Raw genomic sequence first — 24,751 nt, 5'->3', positions numbered from 1 at the left:
CCCCCACTCCATGCCCTCCTCCTCAGTGCCCCCCGCTCCATGCCCTCCTCCTCAGTCCTGCCCACTCCATGCCCTCCTCCTCAGTTCCCCCCACTCCATGCCCCTCCCAGCTGCGTGTGTTCCTTTTTTATTTTCTGTTACTGGTAAGTCACTGAGCCCAATTAGTGTTATCCTGGTGCACATGGCTGTGAAGCGGTCCACTGAAGCATCCCCAAGGAGGGTGACTCTTCCTCGGCACCCACCAGTGGTCAGTAGCTCCTCCACCAATGGTGGGCCCTCAGAGACCCCTCTCTCCTGAATGCTAGAATTTTGTCCAGCTTGATCTTGTGCAAACTACAGCTGTGTGGGTTAATGTGTGCATGACTCCTTCTAGACTCCTCGTGTCTAGAAGTCAGGATTTCACTCTTTCCCACCTGCCAGCTCTTACATTCTTTTTGCCTCCTATTCTGTGATATTCCCCAAGTTCTGACAGCCTAGGTCAATACATACACAGTGACACAGCGGACAATAACATACATACATACATATACGTATACATTTCAGCATTTTGACCAGTTATGAGTCTCTGCATTAACAGTACCCACTGTACAAAAGAACTGTCTCTGGCCAACATTGGAAGTTAGCCCAAATCTGTGAGTACAAACATGAATATTTGCATGGCAGCTCGATAGCATGATTGACAGCATGACTGTTCAGCAAAACAACAACAGTAGGAAACCCTGTGCCGGGGCCTCAGACCTAATCAGAAGGTGGTTGGTTAACTGCGTAACCTCTGTGTTACAGTTGCACCAGCAGGCCGTCTTTCCAGGAAGATTTTGTAAGGTTGCACATACAGGGTCCAGTGCTACAAAAGACCATTGATTTCTTCTCTCAGCAGCAGCATGTACAGGACCTTCTGGAACCGTGTAACTCATGCTTCAGGGAGAGGGTTTCCTGGTCAGTTAAGGGAGAATTCTCTGTGTCCTGCATCCAGAATGAGTGGTGTCTTACCATCTAATGGTGGGCAGCCAGGAACAGTGGCAGTGGCCTCTGCTGTTCGAGATGTAACCCTGCCTTCTCTTACATGAGTGCCAGGGATCTAAACACAGGTCTTCATGCTTGTGTGGTAGGCTCTTTACTGACTGGGCCATCTCCTCAGCCCCCAAAGACCCTTTAAAGTTAAAATAAAGCAAAAAGAAACAAACATAAACAAAACAAAATCACAAAAACTCAGGCCCTGTAGTTCTAGGAAATTTTCATTGAATTATTTCTTTAAATTTTTTCTACTTTTTTTTAAATCCAGCTTTTTTTAAAGTGGTGCTCTTAACCACTGAGCCATCTCTCCAGCCCCTCCTCCCCATTTTTTCTTATTTGCTCTCATATTCTAGATGTCATACTATCTAAATAAAAAAATGTTTTATTATTTCCTGTCTCTTTCTATCCCATATTCTAAGAGTTTTCCTCAATTTGTTTTTAACCTTTTTTAAAAAAATTATTATTTCTGATATTATGTATTTTTATTTATATTGTGTCTCTTTATGTTGTGCTTACAGAAACCAGAATAGGGCAGTAGAACCCTGAAGCTGTACCTACCCACAGTTGTGAGTCACCCCATGTGGGTGTTAGGAATTGAACTCCGGTCCTCAAGACTGGTATACTCTCTCACAAAATGGAGCCATGTCTCCATCCCCTAAATATACCCTTTAAATGGTATCTTCTACAGAGGCTTGATGTAGCCAACAAAGCTTAAAATATTTACTGGTCATTTACAGAGAAAGATTTCCAATTCCCAACTGAAACCCACTTTCAGCTAGGCGACTGATTAACCTCCCTGGGTGCCCACTCAGAATCGACCAACAACTGAATGTATGGACGACTTCCCCCATGTTTAAGCCTCTATACTTGTGGGTTGCCCCAGGCCTTCAGTTGGTCCATCTGCAGTGCATGGCAACAGTCACCAAAGATCTCATTAACTGAACTCATTAACTGAAGGGTGTATGCTTGCTCTGCACTAGTTGCTATTCTTGACCCTAACGCAGAATGCCTGACATAAACAACTTAAAAGGAATGAGCCGGGCGGTGGTGGCGCACGCCTTTAATCCCAGCACTTGGGAGGCAGAGGCAGGAGGATTTCTGAGTTCAAGGCCAGCCTGGCCTATAGAGTGAGTTCCAGGACAGCCAGAGCTATACAGAGAAACCCTGTCTCGAAAAACAAAAGCAAACAAACAAAAAAAGGAATGATTTATCTTGGCTCCTGGTTTCAGAAGATTCAGTCCATGATCACTTGGCTCCATATTCCTGGGCCCATTGAGGATCAGGACATCATGGTTGTGGGGGCAGGGGCACAAGAGCTTCTTCCTGGTGGACCAGGGAGGGACCAGGGCCAGATACAGGCGAAAGGACAGGTGCCGGTGACCACTTCCTCCAGCAGCCCCGCCTTTTTCTGTCACTACCTCCTAATAACACCGTCATATTTTGGAGCCACCTAGGAATTAATGCAGTTATAGGTCAGAGTCCTCATGATCTAGTCATTGCCATAGACACCTTCCCAGACCCACCGAGGAGCACGCTTCGTCTGTCTCCTAAGCATGTCTTAATCCACAGCTACACAGTCCAGATTGGCCCTCCCCTCTCTTCATGTCCCTTCCATAGCATCTGAGATTGTGTGGCTTCCACGCTTAGTAACTTACCTGAACCTGCTCTTGAGATCCCCGGCACCACAGCACCACAGCACCACACTAGACCCTTCTGATCCCCCACTCAGTTTGCTAGAAGGGTCTCCTGATGTGCCTGACGTGTGCATCTGACAGTCTCTTACCACTATTACAGTGGGGTTTTTTGAAGTTTGTTGACATCATCAGTTTACTGAAAAAAATTATAATGTCTTTCTCTGCCTCCCTGCATCCACTTGATAAATCCAGATTCCTAACACGGCTTCACACCACCATCACAGCATGAACTTTAAAACTCTTTTTTTATTACATTTTTTTCTGTACATGTACATGTGTGTGCTCATATGTGTGAGTGTATGTTTGTATGGGTATGTGCTTGTGTGTGAGTGTGCTCATACACACATGTGCTCCCATGAGTGGCACACACACATGTATGCACACACGTGTTTGTGGGAGGGGGGCTTAAAAGACAACTTTCAGAAGTCAGTTCTTCCATGTGCAGGTCCTGGGGATTGAACTCTGATCATTAGGGATTGTAGCAGGTACTTTTACCCACTGAGCTGTCTTACCCACCCTTGACAGTTTTTTAAAGCATTTTTTTGGGGGGGGGCCTGAGATTAGTATAAAAAAACCATTTGTCTACAAAATCTAATCTAAAATGATGTGAATATATATATAGTCCCTCCCATTTAGTGTAAAAATTCACAGCAGAAGTTATTTCATTTCAGCATGCCACTTCCAAGTCTCACAGTGGTGAGGTGTTAAGTAATGTTTGACTTGTGCAGCATATAGATGTTCTAAGTCTGTAAAACTGTCATGGGCGGGAGAGATAGCTCAGCCAGTAAAGGGTGTAGCTAACAAGTAGGGCCCTTGGATTTGAGCCCGGGACCTGTATAAAAGGAGGGGAAAGGGAGGCAGACACAGGCTCATCCCTGGAGCTTGCTGGCCAGGCATACCTACCTTCCTGGCCCGGTCCAGGCCGTAAGTGACACCTGTCAAAAATAGAAATAAGAAAATAAAGATATGAAATGGCACTTCTGGTTGTCTTCTGTCAACTGGAGGCTGTGTATGCATGCACATACACAAACACACATAGCAGAAGAAGGAACCTGTGAGTCTTGGGATTCCCGCGTTACCCTTTCTACACAGGAGGGACCAGATCCAAAGGCGTTGTGTGTGCTGGGGAGAGGGAGAGTCTAGGTAAACATGATAGTCTGCCTCAAACCTGGCACTTTACAGGCCATGTTGTGCCCGCCCTCAGACAGCTTCAGGTCCCTGCCTCTGCCCTCTGTTCCCTCAATGACCTGTCTAGACTTTCCTCCTATCCTTTGTGCCCAGGCTGGACCATCCAATAGTAGAAACAGTTTCTTCATCCCCTGTCCATCTGAGTCTGCCCCTCTGCCCCTCAGTCATGCTCTTTGCTGGCTTTCATTTGAGATTCCGTGTAAAGATGTTCCCTCCCTCCCTCATGAACTGGGCAAATGACCTGCGGCGGTCCCTGGTCCCGTGTCTCTCTAGGGCAGCCCCACTGACCTTTCCCAGGCCCCTGGAAACCTCTCAGCTCACTCCCAGGGTTTCACTCTCAGTTTCAGCACGTACCTGCGTCCATCTTCCTTCCCTCTTCTTCACACACACAGGTGTGTAAGCAGTGCCACCCCCACATCCTAGCCTTTGAGGGCCAGCTCCTCCCAGACTTCCTGCTCTCCTTATGTGTGCTAAAGCCCCAGGGCTCTCCTGCCTCAATCTTAAGCCTTTTGTCTCCTGGTATGACATAGCAGTTTTTTCCCTTAATTTCATGGTGACTCACTTTTTAAAAATAGTCTTTGATGTGTCAATGCCTTTTTTTTTTTTTAACCATAGTCATTGTATTGACTGGTTCCTTAGTCACATGGATTCTTACCTCCTCAAAGAAACCGTAAGATATTAATTAGGGGTGATCGCAGCCACACACCCCTCCCTTCCCACACCTTAGTACTTTTGCTTACTCATTCCCAGCTTGCTACTGTGGCCTGCTCACCTCACACTGGCTCAGATGCCTTCCCCTCCACATCTTTTTAGTTATTCCCAGAGAAACCCCCCCTAGACCTGGACTTCTTCTACCCTAACTCTTAAGGCTTCTAACACTGTTAGTCTGGCTTTCTGCGATCCCAGGATAGCTCAGACATTATTGGACTTCAGGGACCATTTTTGATCTTTCCACAGCCATTTATTCCCTGTACTTGTATGTGCATATGTGTGTGTGCGCGCATGCATTTGTATACTCTCGTTTCAGGTGGGTAGATACACGCATGTACACACTTGTGTGGAAGCCCTAAGTTGAGTCACGTATCCTCCTCATCGGGCATCCTGATTCCTGGTAGTCTAGCCAGCCAGCTTGTCCCTGACTTCTAAGGTTTTACCTGGGTTCTGAGGATCCGAACTCCAGTTCTTGGCGAACATTTTATCCACTAAGCCATTCCGCCAGCCTTGGAGCAGCTGAGCTTTGTAAAGTCTTTGGAGCACATGCTTCATAAGCTGGATTGATAAAATCTGAGGAACCTTCTTGGAAGAAGTTTACTGTGTCCATAGCATCCAATCTCAGCTGAGTCCTCAAAGCTGGACCATCCATACGACTGAATCTGATCCCACTGAAGTCAGGAACGCCCTCCCTTCCAATCCGGCCACCATCTGCACACCATATTAGGACACCCTTCTTGTCATCAGTTTTCACCACTCTTGGCTCATTCTCCTAGGACATTTTTTCCCTCTGTGTTTCTTCAGTAATCTGTTTATTCAAGTTTTGTTTGTTTGTGTGTCTGGGTGGGGTGGGTTGGGGGACTGGGGCTAGAGGGCTTGATCGTACAGGATGTAAACAGTGGAGAAACTGGAAAGGAAACAGGTGGCTCTGTGGACATTAAGATACTACCTGGGGGGCTAGAGAGATAGCTCAGTGGTTAAGAGCACTGTCTGAAGACGGTGACAGTGTAATCATATACATAAATTAAATAAATACTTTTTTTTTTAAAGTTACTACCTCTGGTTAGGGCCATAGCTCAGTTGGAAGAGTGCTTGCCTAACATTCATGTAGTCCTGAGTTCAATTCCTATCACTCTATAAAACCAGGCACAATGAAGAACACCTGTGATCTCAGCTCTGGGAAACAGGAGGATCAGAAATTCAAGGTCATCCTCTAATACATACTGAGTTCAAAGCCAGCCTGGGATACATGAAACCCTGTCTCAAAAAATAAACAAATAAATAACAGTAAGAAAAATGAAGTATCATTTCTCTTAATAGACCACCAGCACCACCCCCACTTCCAAGCCAGATTGGTGACTACAGCTTAGACCCATAATCTAGCTTGTCCTCTGCTTCTTTTGAGTCAGCCTGTGAATGTATCGTCTCCTGACAAGCGTGCTTTTACACCAGCCATTAGGAGGGCTGGTGAAGGGAACAGGAAGCTTGCTGCCAGAGGAGATGAGCTCCCTGCAAATGCAGAATGCATGCAGGTAGCAGGAGACAGGGTTGGAGACTCCAAGTGATTGGTCAGTGTTAGCATTCAGAACCTACGGTGATACATGGGTGGGTCCACAGACCTGTTGCCGGGGCAACGGCCACCATATTCCCAGAAATCCATTGGGTTCAGCTCCCACCTTTACCTGGACTGCTATGTCACAACCCATATCATCAGTCAGGCCTTCTGGAAACTGAGTAAAGCCTAAGGCCTTAGGAGGGATGCTCATAGCTGGTCGCCACAGAGGACGCAGGCATGAAGGTCGAGCTTCTCTGTGATGCTATCAACAGCAGGCTCTGGCTCTTCGCTGTAATGTTTTACCATGTGGGCTGCACGACCAAGCTAGCCTGGCCTGGGCCCCGCCCTCATCTCCCTTCTATGCTGTGATTGCTCCAAGCTCCCCAGGACTCTGTGCTTCCTGGTGCATGTCTCCAGAAGGCAGCCCCCAGGGAGTAGCTTGACCTCCCTGTAATCAGGCCACCTCAGTGTCCATCATAGGCCACTCTTGGTCAGAGAAATCAGCTTCAGTTTGCACAAGCCTGAACGGTAGATACGGTCTCCTATCTGTCTTATTTCTCATTCCTGTTGTGTTTGTTACAAATCCTGAAGCTTTCCCTTTAAGAATTGTTAATGTTGTCCCCCAGCCGCACCCCCAGACCTCACAGCACTGTTCCCTCTCCTCTGTGTCCAGTTCCTGCCTCAGTCTCCTCTCTCCTGGTCAGGGTAACAGCTCAGTTCCTATGAGGCAGCTGAATTTCTACTTGAGAACACAAGCCAGAGCCTTTATTGTCCTGTCTTTTTTCCCTTCCCTTCTCCCTTTTGCTCCAGCCCCTGCCCGCTTGCTCTGGGCCTTGCTCTCTCACTCTTATTTGTTTCTCATTATGGGTGGTTGTGAACCACCATGTGGTTGCTGGGATTTGAACTCATGACCTCTGGAAGAGCAGTCAGTGCTCTTACCCGCTGAGCCATCTCTCCAGCCCTACTGTCCTATTTTTTGCCAGCTTTTGTTTGTTGTTTTTGATGTATGGCAGCAGGTGCTCCACCACTGGCACACTCCCCTCATCTTGCCAGGGCTACTGTTTATTTGTCTGTTTGTAGAGGCTTCTTGGGGCCTGGAGAGTTGTCTCAGTGATTGAGAACATTGACTGACTGCTTTGCTAGAGGACCTGGCTTTGATTCCCAGCACCCGCATGTCAGCTTATAAACATCAGTGACTCCCAATCCCTGGAGACCTGACAGTCTTTTCTGGCCTCGTTGGGTACCAGGCACACAAGTGGTGCACAGATTGTACACAGGCAAGACACCCATACTTGGGCTGGAGAGATGGCTCAGCAGTTAGAGCACTTGCTGCTCTTGCAGAGGACCCAGGTGCAGTTCCTAGCTCCCACACATTGGCTCACAACCGGCTGTATCCAGTTCCAAGGGATCTGTTACACCAGGCTGGCCTTGAACTCAGAAATCCACCTGCCTCTGCCTCCCAAGTGCTGGGATCAAAGGTGTGCGCCACCACCGCCCAGCAGCCAGTTCCTTCTTTCAGCATTTTCCACCTTCCTGCAGCACTCAGACCTACTCAGTCCCTAAGTGCGGGGAGGTTCTGGGGTGTGCTCTCCCGCAGCTTGAAACTCCCTTCTAGCCCTTGATTTTGATGGCCCCTGTCTTCAGGTCTCGGTCCCCTTGCTCTAAACACGCTCTGGGTCATATCTGTTTTTCCCCCTCTTGTCCTTTTAACATTGTGTCATATCAATCAGCCACCACTGTGAGAAATGGCCTCCTTCATTTTACTTACTTGGCATTTCACCCCTCACCTACTAACGTGACTTTCTTGAGAATAGGGACACTCATGTTCTTACTCTTCTGTGTCTGATGTGCAGGAGGTGATATTTGCTGTATTTAGGAGCAGTGAAATCACCCAGATCACTCTCTTTTTTTCCCTGTGTTATCACAGGGACATGTTAGTTTTATATGTTTGAATTCTACCTGTTTGCTTGGGAACAATCTATTTACTCCTCATTCTCCCATTCCTGACGCTCGCCTGGGGTGGATAGCAGAAGATCTAGATGTGGGATATATAGGGTAGCAGGCGGGCGGCACCCAGAGTGCAGCTCATTCACACAAGCCTGGGGCTTTCAAAGCCTAGCCAAAACCTAAGAATATGGGCTATATTCTCATCCCTACCCCTTCGTATTCTCCACATTCTGCTTCAGAAACCAGACACAGGAAACATCTGACCGTAATAAAAAGCTTCCAGTAAATTCTAGCTTTCCTCATTGTGCAGCGAGCTCTGTCATGCTTTGGTCTGGGATTCTGTTTGGTCACTTGTGCAACACACCACATGGCCGCCTCTAGCCTAGGAGCCAGGAACAGCTGGAGCCTGGAACGCTCAAGTAAAAATGACTTATTTGTTAGCTTCAGAGGGAGAAATCTGGATTCTTGCTCTGTTGCTTGCAAAGCAAACCTCTCACTTTGTTGAATGCTAAGTTTTCCCGTAAGCTGTCAACGTCGTTTATAACTAAAATAATCTTACATCCTTTAGAATAAACACAAATAATGAATCACCGAACTGGTCTATGCCTTTAAGACTGAAAACAAAATTCATTTGAACTTACACAAAGCATGAATATGTCACTCATTCCCCCTCCCCCAACCCTACAGCAAGCACCATTGCAGAGACTCTGCTCTGCAGGAGACAGCCACCTTCACCCAGGCTTCCCTTCCAAGACCCTGGCCACACTTCCCCTGTAACTTGTCTATCTTCTTGGCCTGTAAGGCAGAGACCTCTCTTACTGAGCATTGGTGCTTGGTAATGTCTGTGGGTGGGAAGGGGCCTAGAGCTGTAGGTCCATGAGGGAATGCTGCCGAGGGAAAGCTGCCTAGCTCATGCAAAGAAAGCCCTGGGTTGCATCCCATCCTTAGGACTGAGGGACAGACTGTGGGAAGGAAGGAAGGAGAAAAGAAGAGAAGCAAAGTTGGGTCATCCAGGAGTTGATGGAACTGCTCTGAGCTTTCAGGATGATGGCAGTAACTGAAAAGCTGACAACCTCAACACAAATAGTGGAAGAGATCCGGACCCTGCCATATCTTGGCTCCGACACCAGCCAGTGTGCGCTGGAGCAGTTATTTTTAATCTTTTTCTTCTCCTTTCCCTCCTCCCGTCCCACTTCACACACACACACACACACACACACACACACACACCTCATTTCTGGTTTCAAGTAGTACTCTCCTACCTCAGCTCACGTAGCTGGGACTCCAGTGAGCGCCTGTACCCAGCCCCACCCCCACCCCTTGATACACATGTTCACTGCGAACATTTTGTAGAGTCTTACCACCAGAGGCAGCCACTGTCAGCAACTACTGCTCTTTAGTTATTTAAGTAAGGTTTAGCTTTTTTAACATGTGGGTCAAAAAATTTCAAAAACAGATTATTAGATTAGGACTGCTTATGAGTGTGAAGAAAGTAAATTGCAATTGGAAAATGTCAACTCTAGTAAAAATCAGGTACTTAAAATTTTATTTTATTTTTTGCATTTGTGTGTTGTGTGTGTGTGTGTGTGTGTGCAGGCCTGAGGTTGACATCAGGTGTTTTCCTTGATCTACACTTTGTATTTTTTTTAAAGATTTATTTATTTTTTTATGTATATGAGTACACTGTAACTGTACAGATGGCCATGAGCCATCATGTGGCTGTTGGGAACTGAACTCAGAACAGCCCCGCTTGCTCTGGCATAATACACTGTAGCTGTCTTAAAACGCACCAGAAGAGGGCGTCAGATCCCATTATGGGTGGTTGTGAGCCACCATGTGATTGCTGGGATCCAAACTCAGGACCTTTGGAAGAGCAGTGAGTGCTCTTACCCGCTGAGCCATCTTGCCAGTTCCTACACTTTGTATTTTGAAACAGGGTCTTGTGCTGAGCTCTTAGCTCACTGTCTAGCTGCCCAGCTTGTCCTGGCCGTTCCCCAGCTCAGCCTCCTGTGCTTTGAGATGACACTGGGCATCACACCCACCTGCATTTTCACAGACCTGCTGGGGCTCAGCACTCTAGCCCTCCAGCCCTCACATGGCCAGGGTTTTACTCACTGAACCACCTGCCCAGGTCTTGAGCTGTCTTTATGAAGGGCTGCCCACCTGGGCAGTCAACTCCTTGGGAGGTGAGTGAGAGGAAGCAGACCCAAAACACACCGCCGATAAAAGGGCAGAACTCCTGAGTTAGACTGCTGGTGCAGACAGCATGGCCGGCTGCTCATCAAGAGGCCCGATGGTCGTCCACCTTTCTGTAAAGAGCAAGCTGCCCTGCCTAATTTTTTTTTTGGTGGATTTCAAAGCACATGATCTGCCCTTACCTGATGATGCAGGATACTTGCCTCTGGATCCTTTCAGGAACCACATCTCCAGCTAACTGCCCGACAGTTCTTGGTAAACATATTTCCAAAGGGTTGCCTGAAGGGTTTGTAGTCCGGGCATTTCTCTAGAAACTGTCCTTCCACAGAGTCAGGTGTAGTGCTAGTGACGTAACCATGAATGCGTAGGTGTTGCAGCTACTTTCATTGAACATATATGCTAGCATGGGGGCCTTGTTATTTAAAGTTATGATAACTATGTTGAATTTCCATGTGTAGTGAGATTTAGAAGATACTGTAGAGTGGGCCGTGGCTGCACACACATGTCCTGTACGTCTGGCTAGCATTCTCTGCATCAAGTGAGCCTTTTGAATCTGATCTCTTGAGTCTAGGGTGTTTGGACCACACCTCATGTTAGTATCCCTCGCTGTGTAATTGCTGTGCATTGGCATTATACCACCGTTTGAGATTGGGTCATATGTTAAGAGAGCCATACAAGATTCCCAGCTACAAACTCAAGAAATGTTGCGGGAGAAGCAGCATCACCCGGTCCCCTCTCTGCTAGGACTCAAGTCTTTGAGTTGCTTGGAAACACATGGTCCCTTCTTCCTTCAGGTCTTTACAGACTTGCGGCCATCTCTGTGCCTGTGGTGCTGTGTTGGCTTTAACCCATTCTTGTTGGCTTTAACCCTCGACACAGGTCAACCCTTAGCCCAAGGGCCAGCTTCTCCAGAGAGGCTTCTCCTGCACAGTGCCCTCAGGCTGGTCCCTAACGCAGACAGCTGTGTTCTCTCTGATTTGTTCTTATCAGTTTCTAGCTAAATAGTTTGTCCTCTGATAAGGTTTCTTTCCAAGATGATAGGCAAGGAGACCCACCGGAGTACAGACCACATTTTGCTGTTGTTGCTGCTGACACTGTATCATAGTATTCTAGTACATAGTAGATGCCCAACGAACATTTCCTGACGGTGAATGAATGACAGAAGAATGCACTATGGACACTGAGTCCTGGAACTGTCTTCTCTCTTTGCTTTGGCTGCTTGGGAGCTCATATCCCACCCCACCCCCTTTGGTTCTGCCTGCTGTATTTGTAAAGGCCCTGGTGGCTTGGGTTCTGTGCGCTAATACCTTCCCTCTCTTTGATATCTTCGCTTTATTATTCCAGCATATGCTATGAATTATTATATGCTGCTTTCACCGTTTTATTGGGGGTGGAGTGGGAATAACAAACAAACACGCATATGGATATAACAAAGTGAGCTGCCAGAGGGGAGGAGTCAGCCGAAGGGGAGGAGTCAGCCGAAGGGGAGGAGTCAGCCGAAGGGGAGGAGTCAGCCGAAGGGGAGGAGTCCGTGCTTTTAGGCTGCTGCAGGTTTGGGTGGAGCCAGCAGGCACTTGTCTGACTACAGAAGAAAGACGTGAATTTGTCCTCTTGTGTTACAGATTCATTGCTTCTTTCCCTTGACTCCGCTGGACAAACCCTAGGCACAGGTACCAACCCTCCCCCTCTATCATCTCTTCAGCCCTATGTAGCGAAGCCTGATGAGTTGGGAATCCTGGGGAAGGGGGAGAGAGCCACAGAATTATGGGAAAGGCTCCAGGGGCTTCACCAAGGAGGGAGCAGAAGAAGGACCCAGCGGGAAACACTTTTCCAGTTGTTTTCCAGGCGGACACTGAGCTGGGTGTAGTGTCACTGGCAGAGGCAGGTGGGTCTCTGAGCCTGAGGCCCGCCTGATGTACATGAGGAGGAGTTCTAGGCCAGCCAGGGCTGTGTGCCTTAAAAAAAAAAAAAAGGCTGCACTGGGACACCACAGCTGATATGGCTCATGTGAGAGGATAGCGAGTCTCTGAATCCATGCCCCATCTCAGAGCAGGGCAGAGGGCTTTGAGGGACCACCAGCTCTGGGTATGATAAGCATCGGGGCCCACCTACAGAATGGCAGCCATCTAGAGCAGCCCAGCTTCCTGAGGACATGCGGCCCTCAGTTGCACATTCACATACACACCCGTGTGCTTAGGCAGAGAGCTCCAGGAGGGAGCACCGCACCTGCCTGCGCCAGTCACAGGCAGTCATGCCTCCCTTCCAGCGTTTACAGTACAGACCACACTGTTCGGCACACACGGTTCTGACGCAGTCACTGAGGCCAGTAGGTGACTGTCCCCCTCAGACACGGTCCACCTGCCCCACACCTCAGTTCTTGTTGGCAGGGCAGGAAGGACGGACAGACAACTGCTCTGATTCTTCAGCTTACCACCTGGGGGAGCGCAGAACAACTTCACACCAGGGGAAGGGCGTCCCTGTGTGATCAGGTGAAGCTGGTCTTCTTCAGACTGGGGGTGCCACCCTGAATCCCAGAGAGACTTGGCTGGCCTTTGGAGGGTAGTTAATCTCTTCCACTGACCTCATACATGATCGATTCATGTTCACAAGGCCCAGGCAGTTGCAGTAGAGAGGACAAGAGGAAAGCTGTTCCTGCCACCAGGGAGAGGGCCTACTCTGCATCTGTGTTGTGTGGAAAGCCTCACCAGCCCCTCAATTATTTATCCCTCACACCAGCTTCGATTTCTTTAATTGACCTGAAAAACGCAGTCACCTGTTCAGGGCCCATCCATCCCTGCTTGGCCAGCTAAAAAGCTCACACTCAGCCTTTGCTGACCATATGTGCCACTGTCCCGTGCCACACGCAGCCCCTCCACCGCAATGCTCAGGCATGCATGAGAAGTTACTTCAACAGACTGGACAGGCAAGGAAGAGTTCTTAAAGGAACCCTAAGTTGCATCTGTGTTATGAGAAGAGATTGACAATGTAATACATCACCATTAAGGACTTTTATTATCAGAAAGACCTCCTTTACCACAGTGGAAAGGTAGTGTGAAAGAGAGATTTGCATTACAATTAGCTAGGGAAGAATTTGTCCCTAGAGCAAAGAAAAAAACTACAAAGTCCTTAAGAATGAACAACCCAGTGTGGAAATGAGCAGAGGACTTGAGAAGGCATTTCAGAAAAGAGGTCCATAAACCTAGGCACAAGTTCTCAGTGACGTTAGTACCCATGAAAATGAAGCTGAATCCCATTGGGATATCACTACATGTCCAAGGAACAACCAGACTGGAAAGCTTGACCATCCCAGTGTTGATAGGGGCGTGATGGAGCGGAAGCCAGTCTCCTCCAGGTGAGAGGTCAAGTTTGTACAATCACTTCAGAAAAGACAGTGTGTAGATGAGTGTGAACCACATATACCCTAGGCTCTAACAACGCCTCTAGACAGCTTTGACAGCCATCCCGGGGTGGATGATGTATGTGCTCAGGTACCTGTCACACATGAGAGGGCTGCCGGACTTGCCTGTGCTCTTGTGACAGCCACAGCCAGACACACCCCTTCCCTTCCTGGGTTTACAATGCAGGACACACTAATTCACACCCTGCCCTTTGACCCAGCCTCGCTCTGGCCAGGGAGGTGGCTCTCCCAGTCCCAGGCAGTACTCTGAATTGCAGCATCCAAACACAATGTACATATAGGAAAAAACAGTAATTACGCAAGTGTCCCACTTGTAAGAAACGGAAGAAAGTAATCAAATTATGCATAGAGTTGACAACATGCAGAAGTCTTTTTTTATTTTGCTTTTTTAAATTTAAATGTTTATTTCTTGAGACATGATCTTGCTTTGAAATCCTCACTGCAGAGAGACAGAATCCTGGCTGCTATGGAATCTCCTTGTGGACCAGGCTGTTTTCAAACTTGTGGCAATCCTCCTGCCTCTGCCTCTGCTTCCCAAGCTTGGAGTCACATGCCTGTGGGTTGCATGCTCACATCTAGTTTTTGAAGACCCCACTTCTATCCCAGAGTGGCTTCCAGCTCGCAGCGGTCCTTGAGCCTCAGCCTTCCAGGTTGCTGGTATTGCAAATGTGTGCTGATGCTACCAAGCCCTGCCATAAGAGATAAGAAAAAAGTTTTAAGTTCTACTTACTGTATTTCACTTTTGTGGTGCTTAGAATTGAACCTTGGGCTTTGTGTGCACCAGGCAAGTGCTCTACCACTGAGCTACGTGCCCAGCAGTAACACAGATGAGTCTTAAAAAGAGCAGACAGACAATAGAGAATATATACTGGGCTTTATTTGTATGAACTTCAAAAGTAAAATGAAACCACATTTGTTTAGACACACAATCCAGTGTTAAATAGTAAGGAGAAATAAGAGACTGAATTCCATAATGGCTGGGATAGTAATGGGAGCATCTCAGAACTGGAACATTCTCTCTAGTGAACTGTGTGTGGGGGTTAGGGAATGTCCCTTTAACAGTAATTCATTAGGTTATACATTAAGATCTTACATACAAAAGCCATAACAGAGGCATGCTGAAAGCAGTGCTTACCTGGAAAAAAGGAGGAGGAGGAAGAGGAGAGGGACAGTTAGCATTTATGGGACATCATTGCGTGAGAGTTCTCAGCTCTTTCCCATAAGCCAACTCTCAAAGCAAGGTGTTGGGATAGAGATTGTTGAGGAAATTGACACAGAGAGAAGTGAAACACCTTACCCAACATCAAATAGCAAGTATGTATCAAAGCTGGACTGATGCCAGCAACTGTATTCTTGTCCAAGCAGTTCCTGCTTCTTTTTTCTTCTCATTAATTTTCAAGGGGATTTTGGTCCTTCACCTCCATCCCTCCCGGAGTTATAAAAGCATATATTATTAGGTTTAATTTGAAATGACTGTGGACTACAGGGTGTAGTTCTGTCCTAACCAGGGTTTCTATTGCTGTGACCAAAAGCAAGCAAGTGAGGAGAGGGCTCATTTGGTTTACACAGTCAGTCATTGTCCATACTTGAAGGAAGGCAGGGCAGGCACGCAAGCTCAAGCAGGGGAGGAACCTGGAGGCCCTAGTCTGGGAGGGCTGCTGCTTACTGTCTTGATTCCCTGTGGATTGTTCAGCCTGCTTTCTTATAGACCCAGGACCACCTGCCGAGAGTTGGCATCAACCACAGTGGGCTGGGCACACATCAGTCATTAACCAAGAAAATGCCCAACAGACTCACCTACAACCCAGTCTCACGAAGGAAGTTTTCTCAGTTCAGAATCCCTTTTCCCAGATGACCCTGGCTTGGGTCTCAAGTTGATATAAAACTAAGGACACAGGCTCCCAGGTTTGTACATGGTCCACTGTGAAAGGAGAGACAGAGTGAAGCCCCCCCACTCATTCCTGTCTTAACTCTCTTGTAGGGAGGATAGATTCAAGTTGATCGGAAGTCAGCTTTATCTTCTCTTAAGATTTGAAAAATCCTAAATTGTGTTTGGGTAGGTATTGCACATGCATGCAGATGCCACAGTGAACAGAGTTATTGATCCATTGGATGTCCTAGAGCTCCAGTTGCCGAGGGCTCCGGCCTGGGTGCTGGACACTGAATTGGGGTCTTCTGGAAGCAGTCAGTGCACTTACAGTGAAGCCATCTCTCCAGCCCCAGATTTTTTTTTTAAGATTTTATTTATTATATATAAGTACACTGTAGCTTTTTTCAGACACACCAGAAGAGGGCATCAAATCTCATTACAGATGGTTGTGAGCCACCATGTGGTTGCTAGGATTTGAACTCAGGACCTTCGGAAGAGCAGTCAGTGCTCTTAACCGCAGAGTCATCTCTCCAACCCCCAGCCCCAGCTTTTTAAAAGTGAGCATACAAAGTAATGGGTTTTGTTATGTCATCTTCATAAAGGTGCATCACATGCAAACTCTAACTTAGGTTAGGACTGATTCTCACTGTGTGCAGCATTCCATTTTCCTGGCTCCACCTGCTAGACTCCTCAGGTAGTTCCACGTCAGTCATGTTCTCTAGGAACACTGGCCAGCAGTCCTCTGCTTTGCATCATTCCCAAGCCGGGCAGGCTTTCCTCAGCGGCCAGTGGACTGTTTTATGTGGAGAGACTTCTCATAGCACTGGGCTTACCACATTGCCAAAAAAGTCTTAGTATCTTAGCAAAACAACTTTGGACTTAATCCCTATTTTATGTCCTTTCTTTAACATGAGTAATTAAACATAGGGAAGTGAGATTCCATCCTAGATAAGGACTGATCACTCCCCATGTCTCTGTCACTGGGCGCCGATAATGGCTTGGACAGAATGCACTTTGCAGCTATTTGAGGACTCTGAAACATTAGTCATAGCAGACAGGTTGGGAAGAGTACCAGAACTTAATGCTTTATCCAACCAGCAGTGTGTTTCCCAGTTTCCCCTCAGGGTCCCACATCCCAGAAGCCCACACCCTGGTGGTGGACACCATATAATCAGCTCCAGGAAGTGGCCTCTGGCTATGGCTCTAGTGTGTGTATGTATGTGGGGGCCGGGGGTACGGGCAGTGTTCCTAAGGCCTAGACAGAGGAGGAAATCCCATGGTGGTTTTTCCTTCTGTTTCCCTGGTGTTCAGCCCTAAGCTGCCCCACACTGGTGGCTGAGGTAATGACAGTACCACCTGTGAAGACTTGAGAAAAGCCGAGAAAAGTCTCAAGAGGGTGGATGTGGGCTGTTGCCTTTCATTTTGACCTCTGCCTTCCTGCTGGTAGTCCCAGATCTGGGTACAGCAGTTCAGAAAATTCATAAAGGACAATGGTAACTGAGGCCCTGGCTTTCTGGCCCAAGGAACCAGAGCGCACAGGGAAAAAACAGAGGAAGGAGGTGCTTGAGAAAGCGACTCCAAACATAGGCTTTCAGAATCCACCAAGGGGCAGATGACCACCCAAGTGCCAGCGAGGCACGGGGTGGGACACACAGAAGAAGGTCTAAATAGGCTGGAAAGTGGTGCTGACAGGGAAACCGTAACCATGGAAGGCTGGCCAGGACCTGCTGCCCAGACCCAGCCTACTCAGTTGTCTCCTAAAACAAAATTAACACCCTCCATTGGATATACACAAGGCCTCATATTTCATAACACAATATTAAAATATTCAGAATATGAGTCAAAATTAATTATCTGATAAAGAACCAGAGAAAGGTGTTAGAGAGATGGCTGAGCAGTTAAGAGCACTGATTGCTCTTCCAGAGGTCCTGAGTTCAAGTCCCAACAACCACATGGTGGCTTACAACCATCTGTAATGGGATCTGATGCCCTCTTCTGGTGTGTCTGATGACAGCTACAGTGTAGTCATATACATTGAAGAAGGAGAAGGAGAAGGAGAAGGAGAAGAAGAAGAAGAAGAAGAAGAAGAAGAAGAAGAAGAAGAAGAAGAAGAAGGAGAAGAAGAAGAAGAAGAAGAAGAGCAGCAGCAGCACCACCACCACCAGAGAAACCTCAACTTTCATGGGAAAAAGCAACCAACAATTGCCAAGGCTGGGATGACACAGACTTAGGGGCATCCTACCAAAGACTTTAACCAGGAGAAAAGTGTTCTCAAAAGTCAGGGCACACTATTGGAAGTAATTGGAAAGGGGAACCGTAGCAAAAGTAATAAATGAATGAATAAATAAATACAGTAACTGGGTTCTTAAGATCCACAAAATAACACTATGGGAGTAGCAGAAGAGTCAGTGTACTTAGGTGGGGAAAGCTGTTGAAAAATCCAGTCCAGCCAGTGGGTGGTGGTGCATGCCTTTAATCCCAGCACTTGGGAGGCAGAGGCAGGCAGATCACTGAGTTCAAGGCCAGCCTGCTCTACAAAGTGAGTGCCAGGAACAACCAGGGCTACACAGAGAAATGGTATCTCAAAAAAACTAAAAAAGAAGGAAAAGGGGGGAGGGAGAGAGAGAGAGAGAGAGAGAGAGAGAGCAAGAGCGAGAGAGCAAGTGCGAGCGCATTTGTAAGTTAGAGCTCCCAAGTGGTGTTTGAGAACACTAGAGATTTTACTGTCTGGGCAGCGGAGTACCAGGTGGAGAGAAAGTCTGCTTTTCAGACAAACATTAGAAGGAAGACTGATTAAAACCTTCTAAACTTGACGGCCAAAACACATTTTAGCCTGAGAATAGGAGGTTAGTTTGTTGTTCAAAATCAGTCCATGTACTCTCCCATGTTAATTATCTATAACAAAAAGCTGTGTGATCAGACTGAGATGTGCCTCTGTCAATAAAGAGCTTGCTTTGCATTTCAGAGGCCCTGGACTGCATAAACCAGGCATGGTGGTGCATACTTGTTATCCCAACACTTGACAGACAGAGAAATCAGTTCAGGGTCATCCTTGGCTACATTACAAGTTTGAGGTCAACCTAGGATATATGAGATGCTATCTCAAAAAATATTTTTGTGGGGCTGGAGAGATGGCTCAGCAGTTAAGAGCACCGACTACTACTCTTCCAGAGGTCCTGAGTTCAATTCCCAGCAACCACATGGTGGCTCACAACAATCTGTAATGAGATCTGGTGCCCTCTTCTGGTGCGTCTGAAGAGAGCTACAGTGTACTCATATATACATAAAATAAATAAATATTTCAGAAAAATATTTTTATAACTAAATAAACCAACTACAGACCCCATCAGCTCTTGAAGAAAGTGTTTGATAAATAAGTGAAGGGACCACTCAAAGGAATGTCTGGTAGGGAGTGTGATCTAGATGAGCATGAAAGAGGCTAAACTGCTGTCTCCGTGATCACACAGAGAATCTACAAACTATCCCCGCAGACTCCTAGAGCTTTAACCTAGTTCAGCCTGATACAGGACCCAAGGTCAAAACACAAAGGATAATTGTGGCACTAAAAACAGCAATCAACAAAGACCTTAAAAAGTTCCCGTGAACATCCCCAAATCAGGGGATTTATGGATAAAAGTGAATCACTCACAGGACCGGCTGCAAACCCTTCTCATACTTCAAACCACTAGCCTGCATTGTCCTCCTCCCTGTCGGAAACACCCCTCCACGCCCCACCCCACCCCCTGTTCTTTCTGCCCTCCTCCTCCAACTACTGTCCAGGATCCTGGCCCCTCTGCCCTGGACCAGAACCATTGGTTGGTACTGGGCTGTCTGCCTGTTTGTTGCCGCCCAGAGGCCTTTCTCAGTGAGCCTGGTTCCTGACTGGTTCTCAGTGTGAGCAATCCAGGGCCCTCAGCCGCGCATGCTGACCACACGGTCCTAACCAACTTACAAAGTCCTACTCACCTCCGTGATTTCACTTCAGCACCTCTCGCTGCCCACAGCCATGGCACGCTTGCTCCTCTTGGAGATGCTGCCTCTCCTCCCACCTCAGGGTCTTTGTACTTCCCGGGCTTCTCTTACCTCCTCCATGGTATGACTGTCTTCACTGTCCAGTGTCACCCTACAGGAAAGTCACTTTATCTGGGGTAGTCTCTTCAGACACCCGTTCCTTCTCTAGAAAGCCATGCCTCCATTCATCTTGAATCCCCACCCATTCTAACTGGTCTGTCAGTCTCTGCCACTATGCTATAGGTGGTACTGGACCAAAGACCTCGTGTGCTTTGGTAGAACAGCTCTTGGCACATTATAAGTTCCTGGTAAATATATTTTTTAAAGCAGGTGCATGTGTGTAAGCATGAGTGCAAGCACACATACTCGACAGACAGACAGACAGATAGACAGACAGACAGAGATCACCATTCTTAACTATTAAGACAAAAACCAACTCAGTCAGATGCAAATGTTCTTGTGGCTTCCTGGGCTTCTCTTTAAACTGCCTGGCCATTTGTCTTCATTGACTTAATCTGTCATAATAACATTGATCTGGTGGCTTGAGGAATAGAATATAGAAGCCAGTAAGATGGCCAGCAAGTAAAGAAAGGCATTTGTTACCATGACTGATGACCTGAGTTTGATCCCCAATACCCACATGGTAGGAGAGGACACTCTCTCCAGAAGTTATTCACTGACATTGACAGGTCCTGTGACAGTGCACACTTCCCCAAAACACACAAACACAAATACTTAATTTTAATTAAATAAAAAATGAGTTAAAGTATTATAAGAAACAATTCCCACTTCATAAATAATGATACTCCCGTGCAGGAGAATAGTATGATTGATTTAGAATTGAGCATAGTGTCCCACACCTTTAGTCCCAGTGTTCAGGAAGGCAGAGGTGAGCAAATATCTGTGAGTTCAGGGCCAGCCTGGTATTCAGGGCAAGCTTCAGGGCAGCCAGTGCTGCACAACAGAGAAAGTCCCACTTTCCAGAAAAAAGAAAAGGTAAGAAAGCTTGCCCAGTGCTGGGGAAGGGGCCAGCCTGAGCTTTTCTTTAAAAAGAAAAAAAAAAGGACCACCTAAGGTTTTGTTTTGTTTTTTTAATTGACATAGACTATGTCCAGGGTATTATGGCAGTGTGTAAGTAGAATTATATATTCACTCATTCACATATACATCATTAGGAAGAGATTTCAAAGAACATAGCCCCTGAAATCTAGCAATTAACTTTAAGTAGGAAGGGAAAGGTCAAATAGTTCCTGCCTCATGGTTTATGAGATTTTTCTAAAATTTGGACTTTCAAAGTTAAAATTTTTATTTTATTATTAGCGTGTGGAATATGTGTGTGTGTACCACACAGGGCAATTGTGTGGAGGTCAGAAGACAACTTTCAGGAGCTGGCTCTCCCACCCTGGGCTCAGAGGACTGAACTCAGGTCATCAGGCCTGCTTCACAAGCCCATTTACATCCTGAGCCATGTCCCAACCCTGACTTGGTTTTTATATTGAATGTACATTATTTTTATGACTGAAAAATATTGTCTGGAGAGGGGTTTCTTATTTTGTTGAACATCTTAGTTATTTTGTTGAACATCTTAGTCCTTCATCTTTATGACAAAAATATCTTAGGCTGTGAGAGTCATAAAGCAGACATTTATTCCTTGAAGTTCTGAATGCCAGAGAGCACATGCAGGGGCTGATGAACCTTCAGCACTAATGATGCTCCCCCCCTCACTGCTGCCATTATGTGCCTCACACAGCAGAAGGTGCAGACGGGATCCCTGGAGCCTGTTCTCCAAGGGCATCCTGATGGTGATGAACTCATCACTTCCTATCAGCCCTGCCTCTTCATGCCACCATATTGGGGATTGGTTTCCTTTATATGAATATTGGGGACACTAGGTATAAACTGCAGGTAAGTCATTTACTTGTCTCCTGGGCTAGCTGCTCTTCTGCTGTGCCGTCACTCCTAATCTTGTAGCTGCATGTTGGTGGTCTTGCAGGAGGGCATAGGCTCACTTGGTGTCATAAACAGGATTGATTTCAGCTTAGTTTTCCCAGGACAGAGGAGAAGTGGGAGCCATGAGATCTTCACTACACTGGGAGTTCTGTCTGTGTTTTGAGAGGTCTCACTCCCCATTGGCCCCTCCTGACAGTACCCCACTAGAGGCTAGCCCTGCTGTGGAGGAGTCAGGCAGGCACAGGGACTCTGTCCCGTCAAAAGCCTCTTGCTTCCCCCATACCAGCATATACATGTCTAGTTGAGACGGGATTTTAGCTTGTGAATGTCTAAGTTACTTTCCTGGGTCAGTTAATTTAGTCTAGGTCAGTGGGATTCTCTATGTTTGTTTTATAAAATCACTTTCCTATTTTAGTTTGTCGTTGATAAATTGATCCCATGTTGTGGTTTATTTCCCTGGCTGGAGGTGATGTGGGAGTCTTTTGCACTTTGGCTCTCAGCAATCCCATTGACTCCCATGATTCACATGTGGTATGGCTCGATTGCCCCTGGGACAGGGAATGGAGAGAACAGGACACAGTTGCTCTCTTGCAGCTGTCCTAACATGAGTGTCTGTTCTCGTTTCCCTGGAGTCCTTGTGGACTGAGGAAGGGACAAGCAGCCTCTGAGTTGGACCTGAGCTGGCTCAGCAGCTTCCCCGCCATTTCATGTGATTGGGACCTCAGGCATATCCCCTCTCATCCAGCCTCAACTGGAAAATGAGGATGAGTCTTGCTTCCTGGGTGTGAGGATTGCACTGATGGCGTCAAGGACAACACCAAGAGTGGTCAGCGAACAGCGGCCCCCTCGGGCTGTTCTCTCTGCGCGCTTGACTGCTCTTTGGGCTGTTGTCCTCTTCTTCCTCCACGCAAGCCCTGAGAGAGCGTTCATGTTTAATGTAGCTTTTATGGGAGACTGCGCAGTGTTGCTTCTTTAGAAGGGGAAGGTCTATTTTGAGTAAGATGGTTCTTCAGTCCATTTACTGCATTGTCCTTTGCACTTGGGAATTCATCATCCCATCTGAGCAATGGGAGCCAGTGACTACGGGATGGAAGATGGGCGGGGCTGCTCCTCATGGGAGGAGTTTGCTTGCCTGGTAGACCATTTTGCCTATGTAGGTTTTGTCACTTAAAATTTGAAGATGGCCCCACATGTATGGCACATGCCTTTAATCTCAGTACCCAGGAGATGGATGCAGGTAGATCTCTGTGAGTTCAAGTTCAGCTTGGTCTACATTGCCAGTTCCAGGCCAGCCAGGACTACACAGTGAGATCCTGCCTAAAAAAATTTTTAATGTGAGGAATTGTGATTATCTGACTGAACCAATGGCTTTATATTCCCATAAAATACTGAACATTACGTACCCCATTAATGTTCCTGTAAACTGCTCTAGATGGGAGATAAGGTTGTTATCAGTGGGGGCCACTTACTTGGTACTGGACTCATGTCAGCTGATGGGAGTGGGTAGTGGCTCTGTAGAGTGAAAAAAGGGAGGGCCAACATAAGACGGACAGGACTTGTCAGGCTCTGTACCAGTTACTCTTCTGGTGCCGTGATAAAACACCTTAACCAAGGCAACTTTTAGAACGACCGTTAAATCAGGCTTATGGTTCCAGAGGGTTAAGAGTCCATGATGGTAGAGTGGAGACGTGACAGCTGGAGCAGAAACTGAAGACTCACATCTGGAACCACAGTCAGGAGACAGAAATGGATCTTGAAATGGTACAAGTCTTAAGAGCATTCTCTGGCACTCCAGTGACACATCCCCAAGCAGCTCCAACATGGGGACGGAGTGCTCCGGTGGGACGGAGTGCTCCAGTGGGACGGAGTGCTCCGGTGGGACGGAGTGCTCCAGTGGGACAGAGTGCTCCGATGGGACGGAGTGCTCCAGTGCTGGAGACTTGGGGGCATATTCTCATTCAAACCACAATCAGCGCTATTGGCTGGAATTCCATCTGAGGCTCTCTATATGAGCATGAGGCTTGGCTGTCACCCCCACTTTCAGGAATGTCCGTGCAGAATGAGATCTTGCAGCATAACATAGCTGTTTCCACTTCAGAACGTTGGTCAAATGAGAACATCCAGATTCCATTCTGAGGGGTGGGGAGTTGGGGCATATGAACAGGACACTGAGGAAACTACTATTATTATTATAAAATTAAAGCTGTACATTAGCTTAGGTTGTAAAAGCTAATTACATGGGGGGAAGAGGCTAGAGACATGGTTTGGTGATTAAGAACACGTATTCTTCCTGCAGAAAGCAAGAGTTTAGTTCCCAATGCCCACCGCAGGCCCTCACAGCTGCCTTGACTCCAGCTCTGGGGGATCTGATGCCCTCTGACCTCCTCATGCATAGACATACACTGTCATATAGATAAGCAATAATTAGCAAGTATATAGTTACTAATAATAACAATAAATAAGTAAGGTGGGTTGTTACTTGGTCTCTTAAAGGCAGGTTAGACAGGCTGAGCACACAGCAGGAGAGCAGGCCGAGTCCTGAGTGACCTTGAGGTGTATTATTAACTCTACTCTGAGGTGCAGCCAAAGTTCAGGTCTCTTAGAATGTAAGAGATGTTTTCATTAAAATGTATCACCGTCATCGATCTTGTGGTTTTTGTTGTTGTTGTTCTTGTTGTTGTTGTTTGATACAAAGCAACAGAGCTCACCTGGACTTTCACCTACACTGTCACATTGGCTTATTCTTTATGAACACACCCAACTGAAATTTGTTTTCTTTTCTTTTATCAGGGATTGTATGTTGTTTTTGTTTTGAGGCAGGGTATTATTGCTGGCCTGGAACTTCTGTGTACATCGGGCTGGCTCAAACTCACAGAGGTCTGTGTGCCTCCTCTCCCTGAGTAATAGAATTAAAGGCATACATGCATGGTCACAGCCAGAGAAACTTTACATTTTTTAAAAGGCAGAACCAATTCTTTTCTTTTTTTAAAGAATTATTTATTTATTTTAAGTATATGAGTACACTGTCTTCAGATGTACCAGAAGAGGGCATCAGATCCCATTACAGATGGTTGTGAGCCACCATGTGGTTGCTAGGAATTGAACTCAAGACCTCTGGAAGATCAGCCAGTGCTCTTAACCGCTGAGCCATCTATCTCTCCAGCCCCTAAAACCAATTCTCCTCCTCCTCCTCCTCC

At 46.9% G+C, this 24,751-nt stretch overlaps 1 protein-coding gene across 4 annotated transcripts in view; it reads left to right on the top strand.

Moving 5' to 3' along the window:
- The window catches only part of St3gal3 (ST3 beta-galactoside alpha-2,3-sialyltransferase 3), a 209,613-nt gene that overhangs the window by 74,711 nt on the left and 110,151 nt on the right, over positions 1-24,751 (top strand). For 2 of the 4 annotated variants that reach the window (XM_031378409.1, XM_031378408.1), the window contains exon 3: positions 11,928-11,975. The exons of the other annotated variants lie outside the window; for them this stretch is intronic. In XM_031378409.1, the coding sequence (XP_031234269.1) occupies positions 11,928-11,975 (48 nt within the window). The remainder of the gene's footprint in view (positions 1-11,927; positions 11,976-24,751) is intronic. 4 annotated transcript variants of the gene reach the window in all.

The sequence above is a fragment of the Mastomys coucha genome, unplaced genomic scaffold, assembly GCF_008632895.1.
Source record: "Mastomys coucha isolate ucsf_1 unplaced genomic scaffold, UCSF_Mcou_1 pScaffold18, whole genome shotgun sequence".
Lineage (NCBI taxonomy): Eukaryota > Metazoa > Chordata > Mammalia > Rodentia > Muridae > Mastomys > Mastomys coucha.
This window is presented reverse-complemented; position numbering and strand designations above follow the sequence as displayed.